This window comes from Leuresthes tenuis, unplaced genomic scaffold, assembly GCF_036924035.1.
Source record: "Leuresthes tenuis unplaced genomic scaffold, fLeuTen1.0.hap1 SCAF_16, whole genome shotgun sequence".
NCBI classification, from domain to species: domain Eukaryota; kingdom Metazoa; phylum Chordata; class Actinopteri; order Atheriniformes; family Atherinopsidae; genus Leuresthes; species Leuresthes tenuis.
The window spans coordinates 11,820,043-11,845,350 of record NW_027325370.1 but is presented as its reverse complement, the minus strand read 5'-3'; the positions used below and the strand labels follow the sequence as shown (position 1 = coordinate 11,845,350).

At 39.9% G+C, this 25,308-nt stretch overlaps 2 protein-coding genes across 5 annotated transcripts; one reads left to right on the top strand and one right to left on the bottom strand.

Annotated features, from left to right (window-relative positions):
• Nucleotides 1–584: 584 nt before the first annotated feature.
• stac3 (SH3 and cysteine rich domain 3) lies at nt 585–5,716 on the bottom strand. Of its 2 annotated transcripts, none has more exons than XM_072366852.1 (13): nt 5,419–5,716; nt 4,447–4,481; nt 3,774–3,852; nt 3,244–3,397; nt 2,999–3,096; nt 2,758–2,818; nt 2,368–2,465; nt 2,090–2,159; nt 1,873–1,922; nt 1,668–1,750; nt 1,455–1,506; nt 1,220–1,357; nt 585–976 (listed from the first exon to the last, which is right to left on the bottom strand). In XM_072366852.1, exons 2-13 carry the CDS (start codon nt 4,452–4,454, stop codon nt 869–871), a joined length of 999 nt encoding a protein of 332 aa, XP_072222953.1. In that variant the 5' UTR covers nt 4,455–4,481; nt 5,419–5,716; the 3' UTR covers nt 585–868. The 2 variants fall into 2 exon arrangements, with proteins under 2 accessions (XP_072222953.1, XP_072222954.1); XM_072366853.1 differs by lacking the exon at nt 5,419–5,716 and adding an exon at nt 5,337–5,381.
• Nucleotides 5,717–7,895: 2,179 nt separating this feature from the next.
• On the top strand, nt 7,896–24,795 carry mbd6 (methyl-CpG binding domain protein 6). 3 transcript variants are annotated; one of them, XM_072366250.1, is made up of 14 exons: nt 7,896–8,148; nt 8,426–8,524; nt 9,116–9,337; nt 9,791–9,930; nt 11,328–11,430; nt 11,895–12,066; nt 14,841–17,234; nt 17,594–18,585; nt 19,236–19,344; nt 19,462–19,607; nt 20,234–20,998; nt 21,184–21,236; nt 21,434–21,500; nt 23,040–24,795. In XM_072366250.1, exons 4-14 carry the CDS (start codon nt 9,815–9,817, stop codon nt 23,109–23,111), a joined length of 4,989 nt encoding a protein of 1,662 aa, XP_072222351.1. In that variant the 5' UTR covers nt 7,896–8,148; nt 8,426–8,524; nt 9,116–9,337; nt 9,791–9,814; the 3' UTR covers nt 23,112–24,795. The 3 variants fall into 3 exon arrangements, with proteins under 3 accessions (XP_072222351.1, XP_072222350.1, XP_072222349.1); XM_072366249.1 differs by lacking the exon at nt 8,426–8,524; XM_072366248.1 differs by having other exon boundaries at nt 7,896–8,524.
• Nucleotides 24,796–25,308: the final 513 nt, after the last annotated feature.

Genomic DNA, 25,308 nt, shown 5'->3' with positions numbered 1-25,308 from the left:
CTTAATGTAAGGTGTTATTCCCCTTTTTAACCCCCCAAAAAAGGTTCTCGGGCTCTTTTAGTTACACGTTTTCTTTAATATTTTAAACATTTCTAGAATTTCACTAATTTATTAGTGGTAATCCATTCAAAGAATTTGAACATGTTTGGAACACTATTGTACCCTGTTTTTTCACTTTATGCCAAAATTAATCTACTTAGATGCTGAAATGCCTTTTAAGGCTGACCCGTAGCCCTTGTACATGAGAACAAAGAAGTGAACAGCTGTTAATCTTTAGTATATGATTGCAATTGATAAAGGAAACCAATGAACAATTTTAGATTGAGACAAATCAGGAATATATATATATTTTTTAATAAATTCTCAAAATTAAATGTTGAGCTGTTCTGAACAATATTAGCTGACCATGTATCTTTAAAGCTGTTTTGTGAAACCAGTTTAAAGGTAAAGTATTTCAGTATCATACAATGCTTTAATCAATAGTTTAGATTCATATAAATTAATGAGCAGCTTTATGACCCTGGAGGTTTTTTCCACCTGTCCACACATAGATCATCAGACAGTAACTTAAAGCATCCAAACATTTCTATGCTGCTTACTATAAAGCTCTCTAACCACGCTAGTTATGTAGATTTGAATGAAATAGTCTTTCAAATCATCTGTGTAACACAAGCAAAAAAGCATCACAGCAAACATTTTCTTTTACTGTGGAAGACAAAAGATCAGAAATCCTAGAATTTCTTCAGGTGACAAATGTAAAAAAAAAAGAAGCCTGCTCCAGGCTGATGGATTTCTCAAACGGTGACATGTCCAGTTGTTACTGATGTTTAAAGTGTGCTGTAGGCCTTTTCTCTGCATATTGTGGCCCTCATGTCACAGTGATCTCCTGCAGCAGATCAGCAGGGAAGTAGCCCAGCTTGCGTCCGGTGCTGACCTTCAAGTAGCCCCCTTTCTCATCTCCTTTCTTCACCACAATCTGAAACGCAGAGAGACAGCAGAGCGGCATTAGTGTTCACTTTGTGCGTCTGTGAAGGCCTCAGAATGTCAGCAGTCAGTTGTTTAGAAAGACATTAGACTGGCGGTTTACTGGGAAGCAGGTTAATGCTATCAGGTTATTGAACTTAAATCACTCCTTCAGAGAACAACTTTTGAGGCATATTTTAACCCTAACCCATACACGCCACTCAGATATACACACATCATAAATAAGGAAAGTTACCTGATCTTTCTTGAGTGTTATTTGTCCCATCTCTCTGTTCCCAACAAATGAGCGGGTCACCTTGAAAACTCTTTCTGATGCACGAACTTTTATGATGTAGTTGGTGGGGAAGTATCCTGTCTTGTCCCCCATTTTTCCCTATAAATCAGGAAAACTAAATTTGAGTTACACCCCAGCAGTAATGCTGATAGAAACCGTATATTTTTAGCTTCAACAGTCTAGAAGTTAGACTCACCCTCCACCACTCTTCATTGGAGTCATCCAGTACTGTGATCCGATCACCAGGGCTAATACACAAACACACAAGCAGGTTTTTTTTTTTTCTCTTTTTAAATTGTTCTATTCACTTGATCAAAATTAAAATAGATGTAAAAGAATAAATCCGTGAATAAATGCTACATCTTCCATGCAATTCTTGTAAAGAATTGTTTGCATCTCTCAGACTTACTGGAAGTCGAGGTCGTCTTTCTCGATGGCCTTGAAGCGGTAGAGTGCCAGGTAGTAGTGGGATCCAGTGAATGTCCCCTTACTCTGAGTATAAAAAAGGACACAAACAACTAATGATGTAGAAATATGTGCACACGCGGTGCTACGAGTGAACAAGGCAATACTTGCATCCACTTGGTTGTTTAAACTGTCCTGTTTGTTCTCACCTTGTCATCTGCTTTGTCCCCTCCTTTGTCTTTTTTATCCTCAGGCTTTCCTGCATGTACATCAGTCAACAACTTAGTCTTTTGTAACTTAGAAATAGAGAACAAATCATCTCACGTTGACTGTTTCAGGTGCGTAACCTCTCTATGATTATTTATTACCATTATTTATTATTCACCACGAAACAAGATAAACACCAGTTAGTTAGTTAGTTTTTACCTTCACCTCCCTCCTCATTCTCTTTTGGCTGTTGATTTTCTTCTTCCTCCTCTTCCATCATCATCATCATCTAGAGGACATAACATTGTTAAATTCTGCACTACCAGCAAATTTGTGGCTGTTAATTGCTTGCTTGTTACTTAAAACACGGATTCAACCACTGTATCTGTTTGTCAACATTTCTTCTAAATTCATGCTTGAGGAATTTTTCAAATTAATGTCAGCAGAAGTTCTATTTCTATGATGGGTTTGGATTTAAATCAATGCAAAAAACTCACATTTTTCTTGTCATTTTCATTCTTTTTGCGCTCTTTGTTTGCCATGATGACGCCCACTCTCAGGGTGTCAAAGACTGGATCGTTCCGGTTGGGGTTGTCTGGTCAAAGTTATGAGCAATTTATAAGAAATTTATTAAACAACACTCTCACTTTAACTTTTGAATTTCCACACCCTCTCAAAAGCCTCTAAAAGTAACACAATATGGAGATTTAGAGTTTTTTCTGAATATCAAGATCAGATCTGTCAGGCAAAGTTGTTGTTGTTTCCAGTTAAATAAATTTTACAACAAAGCTGTTTCTGTTTTCCTCGTGGTAACAGCCTGAATAAATGGTTAAGAAATCAAGATATGAAAATAGGGTATAATGTCATTCTGCATTTGGTGGACTCACTTGGATCAGGTTGGTCACTGCTGTACAGGGGAGAACTGTAGGCCCTTCGGAAGCCAGGTGGCTACAGAAAAAAACCGACAGCACCATGTTTTAGAATTTCAAGCCAATATCCACCAGCAGGGAAAATTAACTGGAATATGCAAACATTTCAGTGGATATTTTACTTTATAGTTTATCAAATATACTGGGAATTGGATTGAATAGGTTGAATTTCAGTCCAAGAGCACAACAGAAAACTCACAATTTTGCCAAAGCACCGTTGGAACTCCACATAGGACTGACATGAATGGTGGATGTTGGTCTTACAGTTCTTACACCTCAGACAAAATTTGTTGTTCACTGAGAAACGGACAAAGGAACACCAGTGAGAATAATTAGGGACCATGTGGGTCTAACAAAGTTTTACATCTAGAACAAATCACAAATATAAGAATATATAATGCAATATGATTCACTGTGTTTTCATTTCTTTTTCATAATACATACAAACTATCATTCGAGCACAGACATCACAGAACTTGGGTTTCTTGCAGTAGTGGTCCTTAAACTTGTGGGGTTTGTCATTGATCCGAAGAACAGGAGGAGGAGGTTCCGGTTCCTTCTCCTCCACCTCAACCTCCTCCTCATATATGAAGTAGACCTAGATACAGAAAGGACATATGTCAGATACTCAGTGCCTATATGTATCACCCTAAACAGTCCCGGCAAGGACATAGTTACTAATCTTGGCAAATGCTATTGAAATTATAAAAAAATCCTTAATTACCAATATTTCTTGGTAATCAGAGAAAGGCTACTGTTTTGTATCTAAAGGAGAGCATCTAAAACTAAAAACACAATGATCACCACTCACAGATCAGCCAGAAAAGACAGAGACTCTTAAGCCTCTGTCTCTCAAACTCTCATATTTTTATAATTATCGCTGCACTCCCTTCCCGTCCCAGTCGGTGGCTATTTTAAACAGCTTGGGAATGGCATTACTATTAGTGGATGGTAGACATGATGCCGTCACTCACAGTATCTCCGTCTTCCCTCACAACATTTTCAGGGGCCGGTGGATTGTCATGGATATCCACAGAGTTTTTATCATCCTCCCTAACACACACAAATTTAAAAAAAACATGAGGAAGATCAATTGGTGGAACAACATATGATTACTGTGGTGAGAAAAACTGCATCACAATAGTGTGTTAAGTTTTGTCAGTATGGGATCATGTTAAACAGGGAATCTTAACGTGAGAACTGCTTCCAGCGGGGAGGGCATAAATAGAAAATGTGAATTCTCTTACACATAAAGGGCCTTTATCTGTCCTACACATATTCACACACCACAGGGATACTCAGGGGAAACTGTGGGGTTCAGTACCGTGCTCAAGAACACTTCAACATGTTGTCTTGGAAAATGAGAGATCCAGTCACCAACCTTTCTACTAATGGACAACCGATATCTTCCCAACCGATATTTTCACTGAATCACCTGATGTTACTGACATGTTTTGTGCCAACATCATTCCACTCTATGATATAGTCCAATAGTGTATTTTCTTACACGGACACTTTTGCTGCTTATTATGTATAGAAGGACATGGATAACTGATGATTATGGCTTTGGAGAGTAGCAGAAGGATGTGGCAAGCATCATAAAAAATGCACAGAGGTGATTGTATTGATTTTAAGAATTGTACTCACTGATCCATGGTGCAGTCGGGTCAATACTGCCCAGCCTGGAGAGAAATAGTTAGGCTTTATTTTTGTCTGTTGTCCCAAAAGACCGTGGGAAGCCAAATTAATTTAGTTAAAGCAAAAAAAAAAGTAGGATTATTTTTCTTTTCTTTGACGATGCACCATGTCAAATGTAACGGGAAACTAATCTAGTTTCTTTCTTCTCTCTCTTTGATTTTGAATAACTAGACTCAATTCAACTATTATATCTGACAGTTTGTAGATCCTGAATATTTCATAAATCACATACATAGTCCTAAACTTCCTGGATGGCATTAGATAAGTCTGCCTATATTTAGCATTCTCTAAAAATTAATTACAAGTACTACTTTGGCCATGTATTAACTCTGACACAGGAATATTTGTTGAGTACTCATATTCATATGGCAGTATGGCAGATGTTATCTAATTGTGAATCACAGAAACAAGTTTTTTACAACAGAGTAGTCCACAGAAATAAACCTAAGCACACAGATATACACATTTATAATCAGTTTAATTATGATGTTACATGTAGGTCGGCATTATGGACTCATACATACACAATGTTTTAGTGCATTTGCCAACTCAACCCACACTATTCTTGGGTCCTGAAATTCTATCCCATCACAGCTAAATTTGGGAGGTGCTGTCAGTAAGAAAAAACAACAAAAATTTCTGGGAAATTTCTAATTCCTATCACTGAAAAAAAAAAAAAAAACACGAGTGCTTCTGTAAAAAGGCCAAACATTCATAGTGTGGTGCCTTTTCAACTAATACAACTTCCTCACTGAAGTTAATGCAAATAAACTGACTAATAAACTGACTTTGAAAACTTTTGTACACAGATTTTGAATTCAAATTGCACAACAACTTACCTTTTGTCCAAATTTGTACAGATCTCACAGGGGAGTTTACAAATCCAGTGTGTTGGCAAAAATCTGTGAATGAGTTCTTTACCTGCTGGCAATGACTTGAACGTCGTATGATCAGTGTTGCTGTGTTTAACAAAGCAGCTGACCAAAATGCCTCCTCGCTTCAGGACCTCAGGATGCAGTCCAGTCCCCTGTTTATGGTCCCTCTATGTTTTCCTCAGGTGACTTCCACACTGAGTGTGGGCTCGGAGTATTACCAAAACTGTTGTAGGGTTGTAAAATTCATTGAATTCATGTATCTGTGATTTTTGTGTGTGTAATTGAGTGCATGGCAGGCTGAGCACTGCTATGTTAAGCTGACAGTTTGCAACAGCTGAGGAACTCGCGCTGAGCACCAGTGACGAGGGGAAATCAGACACCTTCTCTCCCTCTGTCTTCGTTACACACCTCTTTCCTCTTGTCTCACTTGTTCACAGGCAACACAAACACACACAGGCATTTATTCTATGCACTGTCATTGTCCTTTTACACCACTGAGCCAAAGCAGTAACAAATAAAGTGCACAAATCTACATGTCACCTTTTTATTAAACATTTTGATACCTTTTAATTTACACTGTGTTAAATATGTGATTAGAAATTATTATGGATGTGCTGCTGTGTGGGCATGGTTGTGGCATAAGTTGAATAGAGAATCTCAATCAATAAAGCATAGAGACAATGTACCTCTGATATACCTCTCAGCAAACAAAACACATAAACATACAGTAAGCAAATATAAAGACATGTAGCAAACGGTACAAGTCACAATACGAATGTATTGCAGGCACAGAAATGTATCGTAGGCCAGACTGGAGGACAAAGAGTTTGGTTTTGAATGTGGAAACAGTTGTGATGAGCCCCAGCAGGCAGCTTCTTCCAGTTATCAGGGCCATAGTTACTAAATATCTTCAGACTTGGATCTAATTCTGGGTTCAGCTAGAAGACCTGAGAGGCCTGATCAAGTCGTAGGCAGTGAACAAGAGAGATAGGTACAGTGACATCCAAATTATTAAGTGCATTTTGCACTAATACGAGGATGCTTAAGGTATTGGGCTATATGACATATTGTAAATTAAAGGGATGTAGTGAAATTACTTGATTATTGTTAATCCACAGAGAAATGTTGGGCAGTCTGACTGACTTTACTATTTGCTCTAATGTGCTTGTGTATAATTTATTTTGTCTTGATTTCCTTGTTTTGTTTTGCAATCCTTACTTTTTCACATTTGATTCAAGTTGGTTTTGGTACTCTGTTAACAGTTTTGACAGGAGTAACAGCAACATCACCAATGACTTAACACATGCTATCTGAGAGGTTGTCCACCATGGCATCACTTGATGGCAAAATCTGTAATGTGTTCTTTAAAATCCAGCTGTTTCTATACCAGTGTAGACATTTGTAAATTGATCCAGTGGAATTTGTTTGGAGAGAGGTAAATATGTAGTAATTATCAGAAATAGCAACATCTAGAACTGTAATGGTAAGCCCTTTCGTTATGATAAGGCAAGTTTTATAACCATCTGTATGGGTGGGTCCAGTTAAAAGTTAAGTCAAAAGACAAAATGTATTTTATTAGAGTTGTTGATCTTGTCTATATGAGCACTGAAACTACCATAACTCATAATGTGATCAAATTGACTTCCAGAAGACCGTCTCACTTTGCGAAAATGATGAACAATGAGAGGAGATTTGGCCCAAATGACTAAACCCACATATCTGTACTTTAGCAGCTAAAATGTCCGTATAGAAAGTAACTGAATTTGTTAAAAGTTAAAGTAAGGCTATAGAAATTGGCAAATTTAATTTGCTCTTTGGCTCCTCCTACAGTTATGAGATGTAACACCACTTTCATAAAAACAAAACTGCTGAGCCCTGCAAATGTTCAACCATTCCCATGAAATTTTCTTGTCATGTTGAAGAGGCCACAAAGATGCCATCAAAAGCCCACAAAAATGTCAAGTGACTGTAAACCAAATTGGTGTGGTGCTGAGATGGAAACCAAAGTTGTATCTCAGTTGTTAAATAGGTGCTCTAAGGTAGTTTCAGGCTTTCATGAATGTGTATAACAAAGTCAGTGAACTTCAAAACAAGCCAGAGGCACATAGTTTTAGGGTTTACAAATGTCTCTAATGTATTTTGAATTATAATGGGTTTTACAGATCAAAGAGTGATATTATAAATAACAAGGTACACATAGACAAGGCCTTTGGGTATGCATTAACAATAAAGCTTTGTAAAGATTAACCGTTATTGCCTTTTTTGTTTTTATATATATCTTGTTATTTAATTTAATTTAATATATATATATATATATTATTTCATATAATTAATATAATTATATATAGTTATTATAATAATTATATATGATTATTGTATATAATCATATATAGTAATAAATTTTTCGTAGTCCGGGCCTGTTATTATTCAGTCATTATCACGTCCTCTATCAAGGAGCTCCACACTGCACTCATGACTGTCTGGAACACTACAAAGGTCCCGTTGCATGTTGGGTACAATATTCCTGAAGCACTGAGTGCGCATGCCCAAAAGAAAACTCCATTATTTTTTGCTCGGAATTTGTAAGAAAAAAAAGAAAGAAAAAAAACAAAAAACAGTGGGCATCTGTGAATTGGAGATTACATGGGTCGTAATGGTTGTTGGAGTACACTTGAATGCTACGTGGTTTAGCAGGACAGAGACCAAAGCAACGGCTGGATAGCTGTGGACCTGGAGCGGGACATCCCTCAGTCTTGTTGGGACTCTCCAGAATCAAGTAAATTTCAGTCAGTTAGCTCTGTCGCTAGCCTAGCTGGTAGCGTTAGCCCCTAGAACCAAGGCGCAGTAAAAATGAAGCGTTATTGCCCTTTGTTTTTAAGTCGGTCTGGCAGACGTTGCATAAATGCTGAGAGCTGATTCACCGTGCCACTGCGTAATTTAGATTACGTCATAATTTATGATACAGCCATTTATCAAAGTATCAGTCGTTTTCAAAACATTCCCTGGCTAGTCCTCTTGCTAGCCAGCTAACTCTTGATTCTCCCGCGAGCCAGAGAAGCGAAGACTTCAAAACTTGGCCAACACAGAGCTTGACGCATTGAAAGGCTGTTCAGTAAATATTCACGTTATCTAACGGATATCTGCAAGTAAGTGTGACATGTTGGTCAAATTATTTTGGTTATTTATGTTCGTCTGTTTGGTTTTTTTTGCGAAGCAATATTGTGCACGGGTCGTTTCTTGTAACCGTTGCTAACACACAAGAGTTTTGCATCGCAGTGTTTTGTGCGCCTGACAGCTGTCACGACAACACAGTGCAAAGTGGGTTTAGCCTGCTAGCTTAGCTTTTAGCCTAAACGTTAGCTGCCGTGTAGTCAGTTCAATATTATATAACGGCAGCACCTTACATATATGTCGCAGTCTATTATTTATTTCAAGGCTCTTGTCCATGCTGTTTGGTTGTTAACTTCTGAGTTTGTCGCTGGCGAGGCAACTGCTCACATTCAGTAAACTACGGGCCTACCCAAACACACCCTCTTACTTCCAAGTAGCCACAGTTTGTTCTGAAGTTTCACTTTTTCAGAGAGAACAGACCATCTGGTGTGATATTTTTTATCAAGCATGGTTGGATGAGATCAGTTGTAGGAGAGATTTATATAAATGAGAGATTTATATATATATAAATGAGTCATTTACCGTGCTTCCCCATGTCAGATTACATAATCCACCTCCACCTTTCTTTGTAGGCTCTCTATCATCATTTAAACTCCTATTCTGATGTGGTCTAAACATACAAGTCTGTAGGAATCACCCGGAAAGTCAAGGATCTGCCTCATACCGGGAGAAATTCCAGGTCTTTGGACAAGTCAGGTTTTACTGGCAATCTGTGTGCTTCTAACCCACCAGCATGTACATTGGACAGTGGATACCTTAGCCAAAACAGATCCTGGCTTCTCAAAGATGACAAGGTATTTAGTATTTTATTCATCCGTCCCTTATTTTTATATCGTTTTAGTTTTGTATGTTTCCCATCTTAAAGCAAAATCTTTACTTTTGCTGTGGCCACACCCACCTAGTGATGAACACATTGTGGGTTTTTAAACACTGCAGATAACATTTTGTAGAGATGTGACTCATAAAAAGCATGCACTTAAGAAAGGTAAACACTGGGCACTTTACTAAACCTGTTCTATATGATATTTTAATTAAATTAGATATTTGATTTTTTTTTTTTTTTTTACAAGTTTAAAGACAATATGCATCTGGGCAAATGTCATGTGTTTTAAATTCCTTCATTGTCCTTGTTTGGAAATGTGGTTAAGTGGATCTTTTCGGGATGTCATGCCCCTACTCTCTCCCCACAATCTCCTATCACTTTTTATTTTAAAGATATTGTGTTTACACTTTGCTGCTTTTCCAAGGTGCTGGCAGGCCACAGCAACAAAATGATGGGAGGCAGTGAGACTGTCAGTGGCGACAAGGATGGGGTCCACGCAGCTGCGATACATGTCCCCATCGGCTGGCAGAGGAGAGTGGAAGGAGGGCAGGTGATTTATCTCAGGTATGTTGGTTTACTTGAACAAGGAATGCATGTTGTTACTGAAGTTTATTGTGGTTTGGTAAACCAATTATTTCTGAAATATACCAACGAATGCTAGTATGAATGCAGATATGTGTGTGAGAAAAATTGGTAGTAACAGAGACTAATATCTCTGACTTAAGATGGCTTTTTTTGTGTATTTATCCTATTTCTACTCCTTTATCTTTTCTTTGCTGTTATTATTCTTTCATCCTAAAGAGCACTTTTACGTTTCCTTGAGTCATTGGAAGTGCAAGCATGACGTGTTTTGTTGTGTGGATATTTAACTTTTCCTTAACTTCCTTGGCTTGTTTAAGACACAATAGTTTAGTTTTGTCCAGATACAGATATTTTGTAGAATTGTGGTTTTGGTCTTCCACAGAATTAATCAGCAAAAAATGACATTTTAAAGATGTATTTGTTAGCAGGTTAGCAGTTAGGTAGTTGAATTTTTAAGCAATTTTCAAGACTTTTTGGGTGGTGGAATATTTCTGTATACGCGGGAATTAATCTGATAATTTAGTCACATTTCATTTTGATCCGCAGTTTGGAGAAAAAGGGGGAAAAATGTTTATGGGGAGCCAAGCTAGAGGGTACTCAGAACAGGGTCATGAGAGGAGAGAATAAAACTTCATCTAAAACAACTCAAACCTCAAAAATGTCACAGCGTTTTGAGCAAACGTTATTTTGTGGCTGTTTACAATGCGTTGCTTTTTCATCACAGTTACACGGGCTCCGTGTATAGCCCGTTGCAACACTGACTGTGTTACATGGACCGCTGACCATGTTGCAACAAGGACATTCTGCAGCTAAGAAAATGTGACAAAATTAATATCTGATGAATATCTGATATGATGCAAAAGTGATGTGGTATAAAAGTCCACAATGTAGTAGTGTTTGTTTTTTTAGGCTTGAGTTGTTCTAGATGGTGAAAAATTTGCTCTTCCAGCGACTGCTTCCTGGGTAACTCTTAGCTTAGCTCTCCAATTTGATATCCTTCCAGGTACCCCAAACTAAGAGCACTTTGATGGCTGCTTACTACCCACAAAAAAAAACTTTAAGCGTAATTTTAAGTCAAACAGTAAGTGTCTACAAAAAAAGGCAAAAAAGCCGAATGACATTCTATTGACTTTCTTTCCAGGAGTAACTTATGTAAGCTTAAAGTTTTTATGCTGCTTTTTTTAGATTCTTTTATTAGTTATAGCTGAGATGTATATTTTTAAATCTGTATTTCTGACTTCATGATTGTGTTCTCACTTTGTTAAAATGCACCAAGTAAAAGCCAACATCTTTCAGATTGTGTGTGCAGCCTTGTAAAGGCCTGTAGGTGCCTCAGTCTGCCTCTATGATTAAAAGATCTCCCTACCCTCTCCCTGCAGTCCCAGTGGCACTGCCCTGTCCACTCTGGACGAGGTCAAGACCTATCTGTTGACTGATGGTTCCTGCAAATGTGGTCTGGAATGCCCACTCATCATCCACAAGGTAATAAGTGTATGGAATTAGTGTTGGGAATGCACAAAAATACATAAACCAATCAGCCAGAAGATTAAAACCAATGTTTAATATTGCATAGTTCTCCCCACACCACCAGAAAGCATTTTGATCCAAGGGCAAGGGACCTGAACAAGGTCCTGTTGTCTCTGACCATCTGAATTTACAAACTTTATGAGCTCTGTCTTATTCTGAGTGCTAATATTATAGCACTTGGACTTTTTCATTGGCCGTCCACAAATGGGACACCTCTTAACATTGGGGGAAATGACAAGGACCTGTTTATTCTCTCACTTGACAAGAGTGGTCATTTAGTTTTAATGACTTGCTGTTCTTCAGTGAGTGTGTGCAGAAGAGTGCAAAAATATTTGCGCAGATGCCCTCAGCTTTGATTGAATATTATGGGTTGTTTTCTCCGAATTCTGTCTAATCCTGTTTCATTTCGTACCATGCAGGTTTTCAACTTCAGCGTCGGTGTGAGGGTGGAACAGCATAGTCAGCCATTAGTTAAAGCAGAGCAGGACATGACCAAACTGTGCAATCATCGTAGGAAAGTGGTGGCGATGGCTGCTCTGTGTCGGAGCATGCAGGCCTCACAGCTCCCGTTTGCCAACTTTCATCATCCAGGTAAACTTTGAAAACACATAGATAAAGGAGTAGATTTTCTCATGTATGTTAGTCTTCAGACATTATCCAACAAATCATAAACAAGCACTGTTAGGGCCCCACACGTACTAACACTGGTGCTCTAAGCTAAAAGTTTTTGCAGCCTCAGCACAAAATTTAGAAGGCCCCCTTTATGGAACCTAATTAAACCACTGATAAATGCTTCAGTGATGAAAAGACAAATCAAATATGCAGTCTATTAAACTGCTGTTTTGTTTTAAAGTACAAACATTAGACCTTTTTTATTTCCCTTAAACATCACACATAAATCTATGCGTTAATCTTTATCCCCTTCTTTAAAACAGAACTGCAGTATTGTGTTTGTATTTGACTATTGATTACTAATCCAGTTAAGATGGAACAAATATGAATGTGTTGTGTTACATGCTCATTTAACTGGTTGGCACATTGGTCAGTCTGTACACGTGCTCTGCTTATCTTCAACCCTTTTCTTTACATTTAAATGTGGGCCATAAATTCGGTGGATGGCAGCTCTTCCTTAACAGTGTTATTATTATTGTATTAAGCTTTTTTTTCAATTTCAGTCTTTTTTACATACAAAGTAGTAGGTAATTGCCTTTGAAATTAATCTGAACGATATTCTGTAGTTCTGAAGTGTCTCTTGTAATTTGTATGTTGTTACTATCTACAAAAAATAGTTCTATAAAAGTGTTAAATTATTCCTTTTATATAATGTTTCAATGTGTATATATCTAAAGGCCCTACTACCATCTCTCTCCACTCCACTCTTGCATTGTCTCTTTTTGCTACCTCCGTTGGGATTCCTTCTGTATACACAAACAGTGAGGCAAAATTAGGAGAAATTGTGAAATTTTTGTGTTTTCCTAAATTTAAGAAATGTATTTCTTTTTCGTGGTTGGAATGACTGGACAGTTTTTCATTTGGAAACATTTTAAAGTAGCGTGTGATTGTGGAGTCCATGTGGGAGTGGATTGAGGCATCTGTAGATGGGATTCTTCCGGACAGGACAGGACAGTTGTATGTCATATGTAGGTGAAATCACTGTACTGTACGCTAAACTATTCTGTCTGGAAAAAATGATATTTTAGTAGTAGGGTCATGCACTAAATTTAACCTTTTCCCTGTAGAGGAAGCTTTAAGCTTTAAGCTTTAAGCTTTACCCAGTTAAAGTGAGTGCTGTTCATTTTAAGAAGAGAGGGACTTCCCCTTTAAGATACTTTTTTTTTTCTTAATTTGGCCAGAGGAAAAAAAGATTAGCATTTTGGCCACAGCTGTTCTGCATTTAGTTGGTTTGTAAAAATGGGGAAAAACAAAGATGCACGCTGTCCTGTACCACATAGAGAGAGCCATTGTCTCTCCTTCTCTGCTGTGTTGTTTTGCTGAAGTTTATAAGTTTGTGATCAATTCTTGATTATAAAGCACAAACAATATTTGATTATTTAGGCCAGCTTCATAGGAACCTCCATGGCATAAAGGAAGATGGAACAAGGAATTGTTTAGTTACAGCAGCAACCAACAAAAAAAGTGAAGGTATTGTACAAAAGTTGAGAAGATAAAAACAGATCGCATAGGGTAAAAAAAGTTGGGGTTTTTTGTTTGTTTTTTTACAGATGTTCTTAAGATGGTAATTATGTATAGATGGCTGTGTATTTAAATAATTGTAGAAAATTAAAAGAAATTTGGAAAAACAGTAAAGTAAAAACAGACAATAAAGATGGAATAAAGAGAAGAAGAAGGTAGTGCAATAGATGGCAGTAGGAATTTACATATTTATATTAACAGTATGTGTTCGTCTGTTAAACAGAGGGGAGCTCAGTGTTATGGTGAGTGGTAGGAATGGTTTTATTTTATTTTTTTAAGCATTCTTTCTGACAGCAGATGTGAATGAGTGTTGGATAATGAGTCCTGCTGTCTCTGTAGTGTGTCTTGAAGGGGGTGGGATGGGTTGTCAATGATGGACAGTAGTTTGCTCAACAACTTCCTGTCTCTCACTGACGTAAACGTCTTAATGTCCTGTCCAATTGTTTTTCCAGCTGTATGACTGAGTTTATTGAGTCTTTTGGTTTCTCTTGTACTGATGCTTCTCCTCCAGCAGACCACAGCACTGTAGATGATACTCACTACCACAGTCTGGCCAAAGAGGTCCAGTATCTTACTGCACACATTAAAGGATCTGAGCCTCCACAGAAAGTAGAATCAGCTCATTACCTTATTGTACACAGGGTTGTTTGGTCAAGCCAAGTACTTGTACTGCTCTCCAATTTCCACCTCATCACTCATGATGTTGATGAGCTTTGTCAGAGATCTAGTCCTCCTGAAAGTGATCGTCATCTCCTTGGTCTTGGTGACATTTAGAAGATGATGATTCCTGCAGGACTTCTCAACAAAGCTGTGTACCAGTTCCCTAAACTCCTATTCTTCTGCATCTCTGATATTTCCACAACTGCAGAGACAGCAGAGAGCTGTTTTATTGGAAAATATGTGGTGTAGACAGTGAAAAGGAAAGGAGACAGGACAGTCCCCTGTGATGATCCTGTGTTACTCACTACCACATCAGACAGGGCTCTCTCCAACCACAAATACTGAGGCCTATCTGAAGGATAGTCAGCAAAATCAGATGTACTGGAGATTCAGAGGATTGCTGAATTATGGCAGATTTTTCATTCACAGTAATTGCTTTGTAAGCCACATAATTCCTTTTTATAAATTTAAAGAAGTTCGATAACAAAGTTTATGTGTGTTCCTGCTTTTAGATGTCAGTCGAGGGGACAGCCGAGATCCAAAAGGGGAACCTGCGGAGCGTAAAGAAGAGGACCGTGGAATTTATTATCCAAAATTCCATCCAGTTCCAGCTCGACTCCACAACAATTTCCACCCAAACCCCTGTGTCAGCCCCAAATCCTCCAACCAGTTTACCTATCCTTACAATGGTTCCTCCCCTGTTCCTCACTCAGGCACAAACTCTCATCATCCCTTAGATGCTTTAAGAAGACTTCATCATCCTCCTCTCCCAGCATCCTGCACATCTTCCTCCAGCTCCTCATTTGCAACTCACAGCACTGCCCAGAGGTCACCCCGTACCCCCACCCCACACAAAATCAGTCAAGGTCAAAGAACACCCAAAACCCCAGAGACTCCTAGTTCTCCTCGGCTAGGACCCCTATCGTCACCTCCTCCCTCTTCCCCTATGACTATTGGTGGAGGAATAAGAGGAGCACAGACTCATACTCATCATCCTCATGCTGTTGTTGTGGGAGCCCTGCCTCTTTCTCCGTCTCTCTCCCTCTCTCCCTCGGTCCACAACATATGTGCATCTCCTCACCAGCGGTCCCGCAACCCGTCAGCCTCTCCCTCTTCTCTGTGTGAGCATGGAGGAGGCTCAACAGTAATAGAAGGAGGAGGACTGATGGGAAGTAGCTTGCCTCAGAGGAGGAAGTCCACCTCTTCCTCTCCTCACTCCCCAGTCCCTGGTGGCTCCCCGAGCGCCAGCCCCCACTTTCCCAAGTACAAGTTGGAAGAGATCGTTGAGCAGTTTAAGAACTCAGGCAACAGCAGCACTAATAATAACCACCTCCTAAACCCTACTAATCCCTCCTTACTGACCAACCAAAGCAGTAGTAACCCTCATGCTGTCTCTTCAAAGCCCTCAAAGAGCACCATAACTCCAACTGCCAGTGCAGGACCAACGGGTTTTGGGTTGAACTCTGCAGGACCCTCTAATTTATCTCTGGGGCCATTGCTAAACCACCACTATAGTCATCAGGGCAAGCTGCCACACCCAGCTTCTTTTCCTGCTAGTAGCCTGCTCTCTGCAGCTGCTAAAGCTCAACTGGCTCACCAGGTAACCCAGGGCCAGAGCTCAAATGTTGCCAGCAACCCTGGAGGCTTGCCCCCTTCTCTGGATATCTTGAAAGAGACACAGCAGCAACAAAAGGTAACAAACAGCACTTTACACAACAGCCACTCTTCCTCCTCCATTGCTTCTGTCAGGCTTCCCCATCCCTCCCTACCAGCAGCTTCAACTGTTCTCTTTCCTCCATCCCACACTCTGGCCCAGTCCCTAGCTTCATCCTCACCCCATCTGCCTCCCACAGCAGAACGCAGTGCGTCGCACAGGAAAAGACAGCGGCGATCTCCCACAGTCCTCAGCATGCTAAGAGACACACAGCAGCTGTCTAATGGGTCACGGAAGACCCCACCAGAAGAAGCTGTTTCTGCTGCAGTTATCAACCTTTCCTCCTCTTCATTCCCTTCCTCTTCGCAGAGCTCCTCTACCTCAGCTGTGCAGAACCAGAGTACTGTAATGTTGGAAAACCATCATCATAACCTCCCCGGGCACATGCTCAGACCAACAGCACACCTTTCCAGGCCTCCTCGGCCAAATGAGGCCCTGGATTTCACTACAGGCCTGACACCCACACCTCTTGTCTTGGATCCTCCAACCCAGCCTCTGTCTGCTCTGTTACACCTGCTCAGTGTGCAGAATGCACAGGCCACTGCCTCAGCATCCAACTCTGCCTTAGCTCAGTCCAGAACTGTATTTGTTGAAGGAAGTGGAGACACTAATAAACAGTCACCATCTTCTCTGGCCTCCAGTTCTAATGACAGGCACCAACAGACTCAGTCCCCATGTCGAATGGATAACACTAATCATCTACCCTTGGTGCAACAGCCACTTTCGTCCCCTCCAACCTCCTCTCATTTCACATCATTAGAGTCTCAGTCTCCCCCTCACTCTACTAAGTCAAGTTCTCTACAAAGAGATTCTACTTTGACAATGTCATCTAAGTCAAATTTAGCTCTCCACCACAGAAGCAGTTCATCTCAGCAGACTCCTCCATCTCCTGTAGACAAGCATCAACCAGCTGATAATCACATCCCCACAATGGATACATCTGTACAGGTGGCCCCACCACAGGGAACTGTGGCAGTGGAGAGTGGTAGTAATAGCACATCTACATCTGTGGACCTCAGTCATTCTCAAGGCAGTGTTTCTGTAGGGATACCCTCCTCTCCAAAGCCTCTTGATCTTAGCAACCATGTCCTGGCCCTTCTCGCAGCATCGTCCACTGTGACACCTGGGGAGGGAAACTCCTCCAACCATACCACTGATGTTGAGATGTCTTCCCAAGAAAATCATTCTGCAGGTAAAGATGTTCCTAAATTTATTTTTATCGCTGTAATCTAAACCTAAATTTTATGAATTTAACATGATTTTTAGTGCTTGGCATGAAACCTTTAAAGTGTGAGCTTTGCTGTTAATATAAGGGTTTATAGATTACAGTAGGCCTTTATCTTGGGGTGGTTCAGGGCAAAAGGTTTACATGTATTTCTTATCATTGCATGCTTTGTAGGCGTTGCTCTGAATCAATGTTGGGGCATGTTAATTCACTTGTTATCACTCAGTATTGTTCCAGTAAACACCACAGTCATACACAATTAAACAGAGCATTGTTGTTGTTAAGCCAATCTGAACAGACGCGAATAATGGATTTCTTTTTTGTAGGACCAGAGGAGCCTGGATATTTAGAGCCAAAGGACTCCACACTGACCAAACCTCCAGCAGCCATTAGTCCCACAATCACTCTCTCCTCACGTCATGAAGAGAATCGCAGTCCTCCTACCCCTTCAGCCGTGGTCGACTCAACTTCTCCTTTACCTCTGGCAGAGGCCTTTCCCTTCATGAACCAGGAGCAGCTGCTTCAGCTGCTGTCATCCACAGGAGGTCTACCATCTCTCTTGGACCCCACAGTTTTGGCTTCATTGCCCCTAGGGGGGCTGTGGTTGGGAGGACAACATGCACAGATACCTCCTGCGTCGGTTACACCACAACCACCACAAAATCTTGTAGAGCAGCACCAATCAGAGCAGCAACAGTTACTGATGCAAGACCCACAGCAACAAAACCAAGATCAACAACAGAAGCATCAACAGATTAACAGCAATCCTCTATTTCCTTTGTTGCCCTTGTTGAGTTGTTCCCAGGGGGAGCTACCTCTGAACCTCTTGGGTCTGTTTAACCCACTCCCTTCCTCTGCAGGACAGGAACCTGATTTAACAGAAAAACCTAGTCTCCAAGCTCTGCTTATGGCTTCTGTGCTAATTGGGCAACAGCAGGCCTCACTGTTACCTCTGTCTTCGCTGGGACAGTTGAGCCAGGTCAGTGTGGAAATTCCTATCCCGCAGTCACAACAGATGCCCACCACTGTGGAGGGCCTGACTTTGGACAAGACCCCTGGCCTCCTGGACCCATCCACCCTCACAGGCCCAGGGCTCTTGGAGATCACCCAGGGCCTTCTTCCCATTACAGCAGGAGCTGAGGGCCCTATCCAAGCCCTGCAGTCTCTGCTCCTTCCTGCCACTCTTCCTCCTCCCCCTGCAGCCTTCCTGCCCCTCAGCCCTGCTTTGCTCACTGCTGCCCTGAGCTCTGCTGAGCTCCACCATCCTCCCAACCCCCAGTTAGCTCCTGCACAGCAAACCCAACATACCCAACCTCAGGTAGGCTTCCTATCTCCTGTATGTCTTTCCCTTGAGCTCATCCTAATTTCCCTAGAAAAAGCTGTGATCTCCTTAACTATTGCTTTCCCTGCCTTAAGTTGCTCCATTTCCTTAAAAACCTGTCAGCTGTTTCCCTTTACTATTAATCCTATTTATTCTAGAATATTTTTAATGAAACCTTCTTCAGACTGTTTTTGTTTCGACTGATACAGGACCTGAGGTTTGAAAGAAAAAAAGCCCAACCTTGTATTATATTTGGAAAGTTATTTTTAAAGTGTTTATAGTTTAGTTTAGTACACACAAGTATCTAAACTTATTTGTATCTTAAGTACAAAGTGCCTACATACAGACCATACAACCAGGCTATCTACCACCTTTACTCAACAATATGTAGAGACAGACATCAAATGATAAGTTGTTATCTCAAGATTGAGAGCTAAAAGTTGGAATAATAAAAAAAACAACAGTTTTTTTTAAATGTGCAGATTAGAAATTAACTTCAAATTTAATTTTCATTTTGCATTTATGACCTTTTTCTTTCTGCATTTTTCTGCCCCACCTGGATGTTTTTTTCCTTTTATGACTATCTGTATTTGTATGCCTGAAACTCTAAAACCTCCTCATGTCCTCTACTCTACTTTATTCTGCAGGTACCCACTGATGCTGGTGTTGACACCCTCATCCCTGTGTCTCTCCAAGGCAAGGACAACCCAATACTCCAACAGTTACTACCCACTTTGCTTAATCCTTCTATATTAGGTGAGTTTGTACCCATCTTGTAAAATGCATTTTTTCTGAAGATAAGATTAATTATATTAGGAAGAAATTAAACGTTTGCTTGGAGTTTGAGTTCATTTGTGACCTATGTCTTTGTAGGAGATCTTCCTGGCATCACAGGCCTTCATAACATGGTAGGAATTGGAGCAGGTTCTATTCTCCTGTCTCCGGTCCAGGCTTCTGCTTTGGGCATGTCTCTCCTGCAAGGCCCTGATGGAGCCATCAACTTACTCAACAATCTACAGGTAGGTTACTGGCATATACTTCAGTATAAGGGTCATCTAATTAGCCAGTGGTTGTTTCTATAGTGTCCTTGTGTTTTGTAAGCCTCAAATACACACTGACAGGTTATTAGATCGACCCAGATTGCGGAGTAGCAGTTATCTGAATATTGTTCCTGCTGTTCAGCGTCTCAGAAGTGGAAATAAATATACTGGTACTACTAGAAGTTGCAGTTTCTGTATGCTGGAAGATTGCAGTACCCAACACTATAATTGACACTCAACTTGTTGGAGATTGTTGTTTTTCCAGGAATGGTGCATTTTGTTGTCTGTCACATCATCAGGAATAATGCTGTTTATTTCAGATATGTGCTTGGCTAAAAAAAAAAAAAAATGTAGATGCGTGCTTGGCTGAAATGTGATGTCATTGACTGATTATTTGAATATTATCCCACTTTGGGATTTGAAGTACTAACTTTTAGAGCTTAAAGGTTTTCTGGCTCTCTCTCAGAAAATGTTTGCAAAATTTGAGCAATAAACGTGGTCTGTAGCCCTCATTAAGGAGAAAATACATTTCCACTTCTCCGATATTTGTTTTGAGATCTTTGACTGTTATTGAACAAGTGTGTTTTTCTCTTTATTTCTTCTAGCTAAACCTTGCACCACCTTCAGATGAAGAGAAGCCAGACTCTTTGCAGGAAGCCCAAAGCCCTTCCCCACAGGAAGACATACCAGTTAATGAAGCTGCTCCTGAAGTTGTCCCAAGTCCTGTCCCACCTGTAGCTCCGTCTCCTTCCCAAGAACCCACCCCATCCACTAATAGAGGATCTGAGGGCAGGTCTGTCATTGATCCTTACACTTCTTTCATGGACACCATTTATACCTCTTTCCTTCAAGTGAGTGCTAAAGAACAAGAAGATGGGGCCCAGCTGGGACCTTCAGACCCTACTTCACCCTTCTGTGCCTTACCGCCGGTTTCTTTCCCTGTGGAGCACCATACCCCATCCACGACTGTCCCAACTCTGCCCCAGGCAAGTGCTCCAGTCTCCCTCAGCCCACGTCGAGCCTGTTCCCTCCGTAACCCAGACTTATCGCGGCTCAACTTGGAAGCAGCAGCTCATTCCCCTGCCCAGGGAACGCCCAAACCCACAGAGGATGGGCCTACATCACCTTTACAAAGGAAATCGGTTGTAGAGGGACATACCCACCTAGAGCCCCCTTTGCCACCCATATACTTGGAGGAGGCTAAGACAGACTGTACTGGTCCTGCTGCAGCTGTTTGTCCCTTTGTGGAGTCAGGGGTGGATCGGCAGGGGCATCTTCCACATGCAGGGTACCTCAGTCCCAGGGATGGTTGCAGTGGGAGGCCCAATGAGGAGACAACTGAGACATTGCTGCACACTGGACAGTTAATGGTGAGTATCTGGGTCTTCCGGTTGTAAGAGGCAACTTTTTCTGTGAAGAAGTAAGTTGGCATGACATCCTGCTGAAACACCAGAGTTGACTTTGGTATAGACCACAGACTCTAAACAGTAAAGAATGGTGCACTGTAAGATCAGTTAATGTGATTGTAATGTAACTTCTGGTTCTGCTTCCCAAGGATCAAGCAGGAGCAGCTGGAGGAGCCAGAAGAGGAAGGAAAAGAAAACAAACGTGAGTTGCCCTCTCAACTGTTAATATCTCAGACTTGCTATGTACAACCTGGACAGGGCATTGCGTGGATTAATAATTCCCTGTAAAAAATCTGTTGCCCAAATATATATTAATTTTACTGATGTTTCACAGCAGTTGACCTATGAGTATTTTTGGTTAAACAGTATTGAGTATTAATATGTTTCTTACTTTATTAGGCTACAGAATGTGTTAGAAGACTTCAGAGATATGGATGCTACAGCACTAGAGGAAACCAAGGCTACAGTAAGATCCAGCTCCCCCTTCTGATATAGAGCTTTTGTTCTAATTGTCTCTCATCTGTGGTATTGAACTTTTTTCAGTGAGATTTTTTTCCAAACTTCCATGATTACTTCAAAGAATGGCTTGTTTTTCCCTAGTTGTTGGAATTAGCTGCTGTTACACTCTTAACAGCTTGCAGTGTTTTTGGCCATGCTAGCAGCTGATCATATAACTATTTTTTTTTTAGCCCTCACATTTGTGGTTATGATCAAAATGTCTCAGAAATTGGATCTGACATTTCTTGATCTCTTCATAAAAGACGGTACGATCACAAACTGAGAAAGCCGATGTGGACATAAGGGCATATGTCACCTCAATTAAGGAACAAAAGAGCTTATTTTCTGTTGTTTAATGCATTGAAGCATGTAAAGCCTTATAATGATAGAATAATCATCCCAGTCATTAAGAAATAACTTTTATTTTTCTTATTGTTCAATCTTACAAAAAGACGGGTCGACTCCCCATGACAGCGCTGCATCTGTGTGATGCTTACCTGTCAGTCCAGGCTGAAGTAAATCCTCTTAAAAGTCACAGTAGTTGTATTTCTTTACTTTGGACGACAGTGAGCTTGCTCTAAAGTTACCATATAGAACTTTGTGGTGACACATTAGTCATGTTGCATCATGTTATAGCAACGCATACAGGGACCTGCTTAGATTACCATCTTTTCTGTAGCTACAATATTTCCATACAACTTTACTTTTGGGTTTTTGTCCTTCATTCTATTTCCTCATTTCATTGTGAACATGTAGAGCTTGTACATTACTTATTCGTAGCAAAGGTTTTGTAAGTACGAAAAGATTCAGTGTACCCTGAATTATGAATGAATCATTTTAGAGAGGCTTCAGATGGAGAATAAACAATCAAATTTGACTTTTTTTGTATGAAACTGCAAAACAGTTGCATGATAGGTCTGCTTTTAGATTTCGATTGTACTTTTATGTTAAATAACTGAGAATGTTTTATTTATTTACTCAAAGTTATTAGACACAGGCCCAGAGTTGGCTGTAATAAGGAGAAGTTGTAAGAAAGTGCTGCACTGCTTGATGTTGATAAATGCAGAGGGAAAGGCGAGGATGGAGTTGCCATGGTTTCCATTACACTAAGCAACAGTGGGCAGGTGCATAGTAGGCTGAGAGACCTGAAACCTCAGTTTGTCAAGTGCACACAGATACGCTGAGGAGAGTTTTAAATACAAGTTTTTCTGACTAAAACTGCTGTTTGTAGTTGGATGAGAGGTGCAAATGCATCAGAAAAGTTTGCTTTGGAAAATGTGTGCTAGTGTGGGCATGGACTTTTTGTTCTTGGTGCTGAGATTAATTATTTTTTAAATTTTTTTTAAACCAGTTTGGAGGTCTGTTTGGAGGATTAGAAGAGGAACGAAGAGTATTTTGCTCCGTGCAGGGATCTGGGAATGACTTTGCTCTTCTGAATTCTCTAAGGAAGTCGGGATGGAAGGAGATGAGCTCTTTGTGACTGTTGGTTCTCCCTTTCTCGTTACAGACAGCACTTCTGAAGCCCGAGAGGTCAGTGCGCGGTAGGCGGCGACGAGGCACCCGTTCTCAGAGGCAGTGACTGGTGGAGGAACTGTTCAGTCAATTAAAGGTGGCCAGACGCCTCCCTATACCCCTCCATCTCTTTACTCTCATCACTACTGTTTAGACCGTTAGAAGAAAATCAACTGCACTAATATGATGCTGTTGTCATGTAAACCATTGCTATGGCAACCACTATGGAAAAAAAAAGAAGAAAAAAAACACATAGGAGAAAGATAGTTGGATGAATTTATTTTTTAAAAAATAAGTGGGGAAAAAAATGAAGAAATTTTTGTGGATACTTTTTCACTAGCTTTTCTCTGAGGTCACGAGATAATGTTGTCAGAACATTGTGATCAAAGATCTTTCAATTAGGTTTGTGTTAGAATTATATCAATGAAAAACGTAAGAATAACAAATGAGTACTGTTTTCCTCTCATCATTGTGTCACTGTGAGTCAGGATAAAGCCCGTGTACTTGAACCATGCTCTCTTTTGAAAGTGTGTCTGAACATGTGTGTCCTTTTTGTGTGTTTGGGTGTGTGTTGGACAACAGTGCTGTTGCTGAGCCCCTACTGTATGACTGTGTGTGGGATTTATTTTTTGTTTCGTTGTACTTTGGAGACAGTGGTTGTATTTTAAAGAGACATTTGTAAGGTTTTCAGAAAGTGCTGAAAGAAAGTATGAGGATAAGATGTTATTTTTTTCTTTGACGTGTGAAATAACCTGGAAATTGGACAAGCTGAGGAAGTTATCTGGTTCATACAATCAGGTTTCTTTGGCAGTTTACATCAACGACTGAACACACAGGGGGGAAAAAAAACAAAGAAAGGTTTTCATTGGATGTGATTCATCATGTCTTGTGAGATGTTTTTACTTGTCCTCAGAAAAACAAACTTGAAGTCCTTTTGTACAACCCTTTGTTTCATGTCGGATGCTCCAGGGTTTCCAACAGATCAGTAACATCCGTCATAAGTGACTGAATTTGTTGGGGTTTGTGACATTTGTGAGATCGTCGACAAATCTGGAAGGTCTCATGAAATGTTGGGCACCCACATTTTTGCAACCAATTTACATTTCACATTCTGTGCTATTTGTCTCTGTGAAGAATCATGTGTAGCAGTGTGTGATGGAGACTATTTAAAATAAGATCCACACCCAACTTCTCACTCCCCAGCCATAAGATGAAATTTAGAAAAAGTATTTGAATTTGAACATTTGCAGGAACCTGAAGTTTACAGGGAGTATTGTCTGTCCTGTTGATTGGTGGAATGGATGGCAGGGATACTTGTACACAGAGAGTGATGATGATGTCTTGTGTGGATCTGTCGAGTCTGTGAGTTACTGTGGATTTGGAGTGATATCCTCCCTCTGTCTCCCCATATCACTGTTTGAGCTCTTCTCCACTCACTGCCCTGCCCTACCCCAGGAGAACTGGCATCTCTAGCTGTATTTAAAATAAAATCGAATAATGAAAAAGAAAGCGGATTATGCAATTTCTACACTTGGAAATGTGTATATATGTACAGTTAATGTGTTTGATTTTATATTGTTGGAGAGAAGAGAGAAGCAATTGTGAATTTTTCTTGGAATTGTAATTATTTTTCTCATTCTACCCCTTTGCTTTCAATACTTATGTTCAAAAAGACGATTAAATTGTGGACTGTAGCTTTCTTTTTTATATGGGAGTCATTTTTTATTTAATATTAAACTATTTACACTAAATGCACCTTGTGTTGATTTCTGTACTGTATGTGAGGACATGAACAAATGTGTGACACACTTAAATAACATTGAAATAATTCCATTTTTAACGTTTTTTAACATATATAATTCTTAGAATTTTATGTTTTTTTTGTGTGGCTTTGAAATCATCTTAGTCACATCCTGTTCATGTTTTGTTTACTGGCACATGTTGAGACTATTGATAACTTTAGGATGTATTTAGATTTAGTATTTTCATAGGTGTATATAACACACCTGTATCCTCTATTTTTATAGTTTAATTTTCTTTTATTAAAAAATGCTTTATAATCCTTTTTTTCTGTCAAGAATATGGAAAAAAAGCCTGTTTGCCTAATAGAAATAGCTTGTAAACTAATTTGAATTTGAATTAGATTCAGTTTATAAATACAAAAACATATAATCTCTAACTTTTCTGCTATTATAAACTAAAAATTATATTAAGTGCCTTATTGAGTGTTTTCAGAGGGGTAGACATTTTTATTGGGTGGAGTT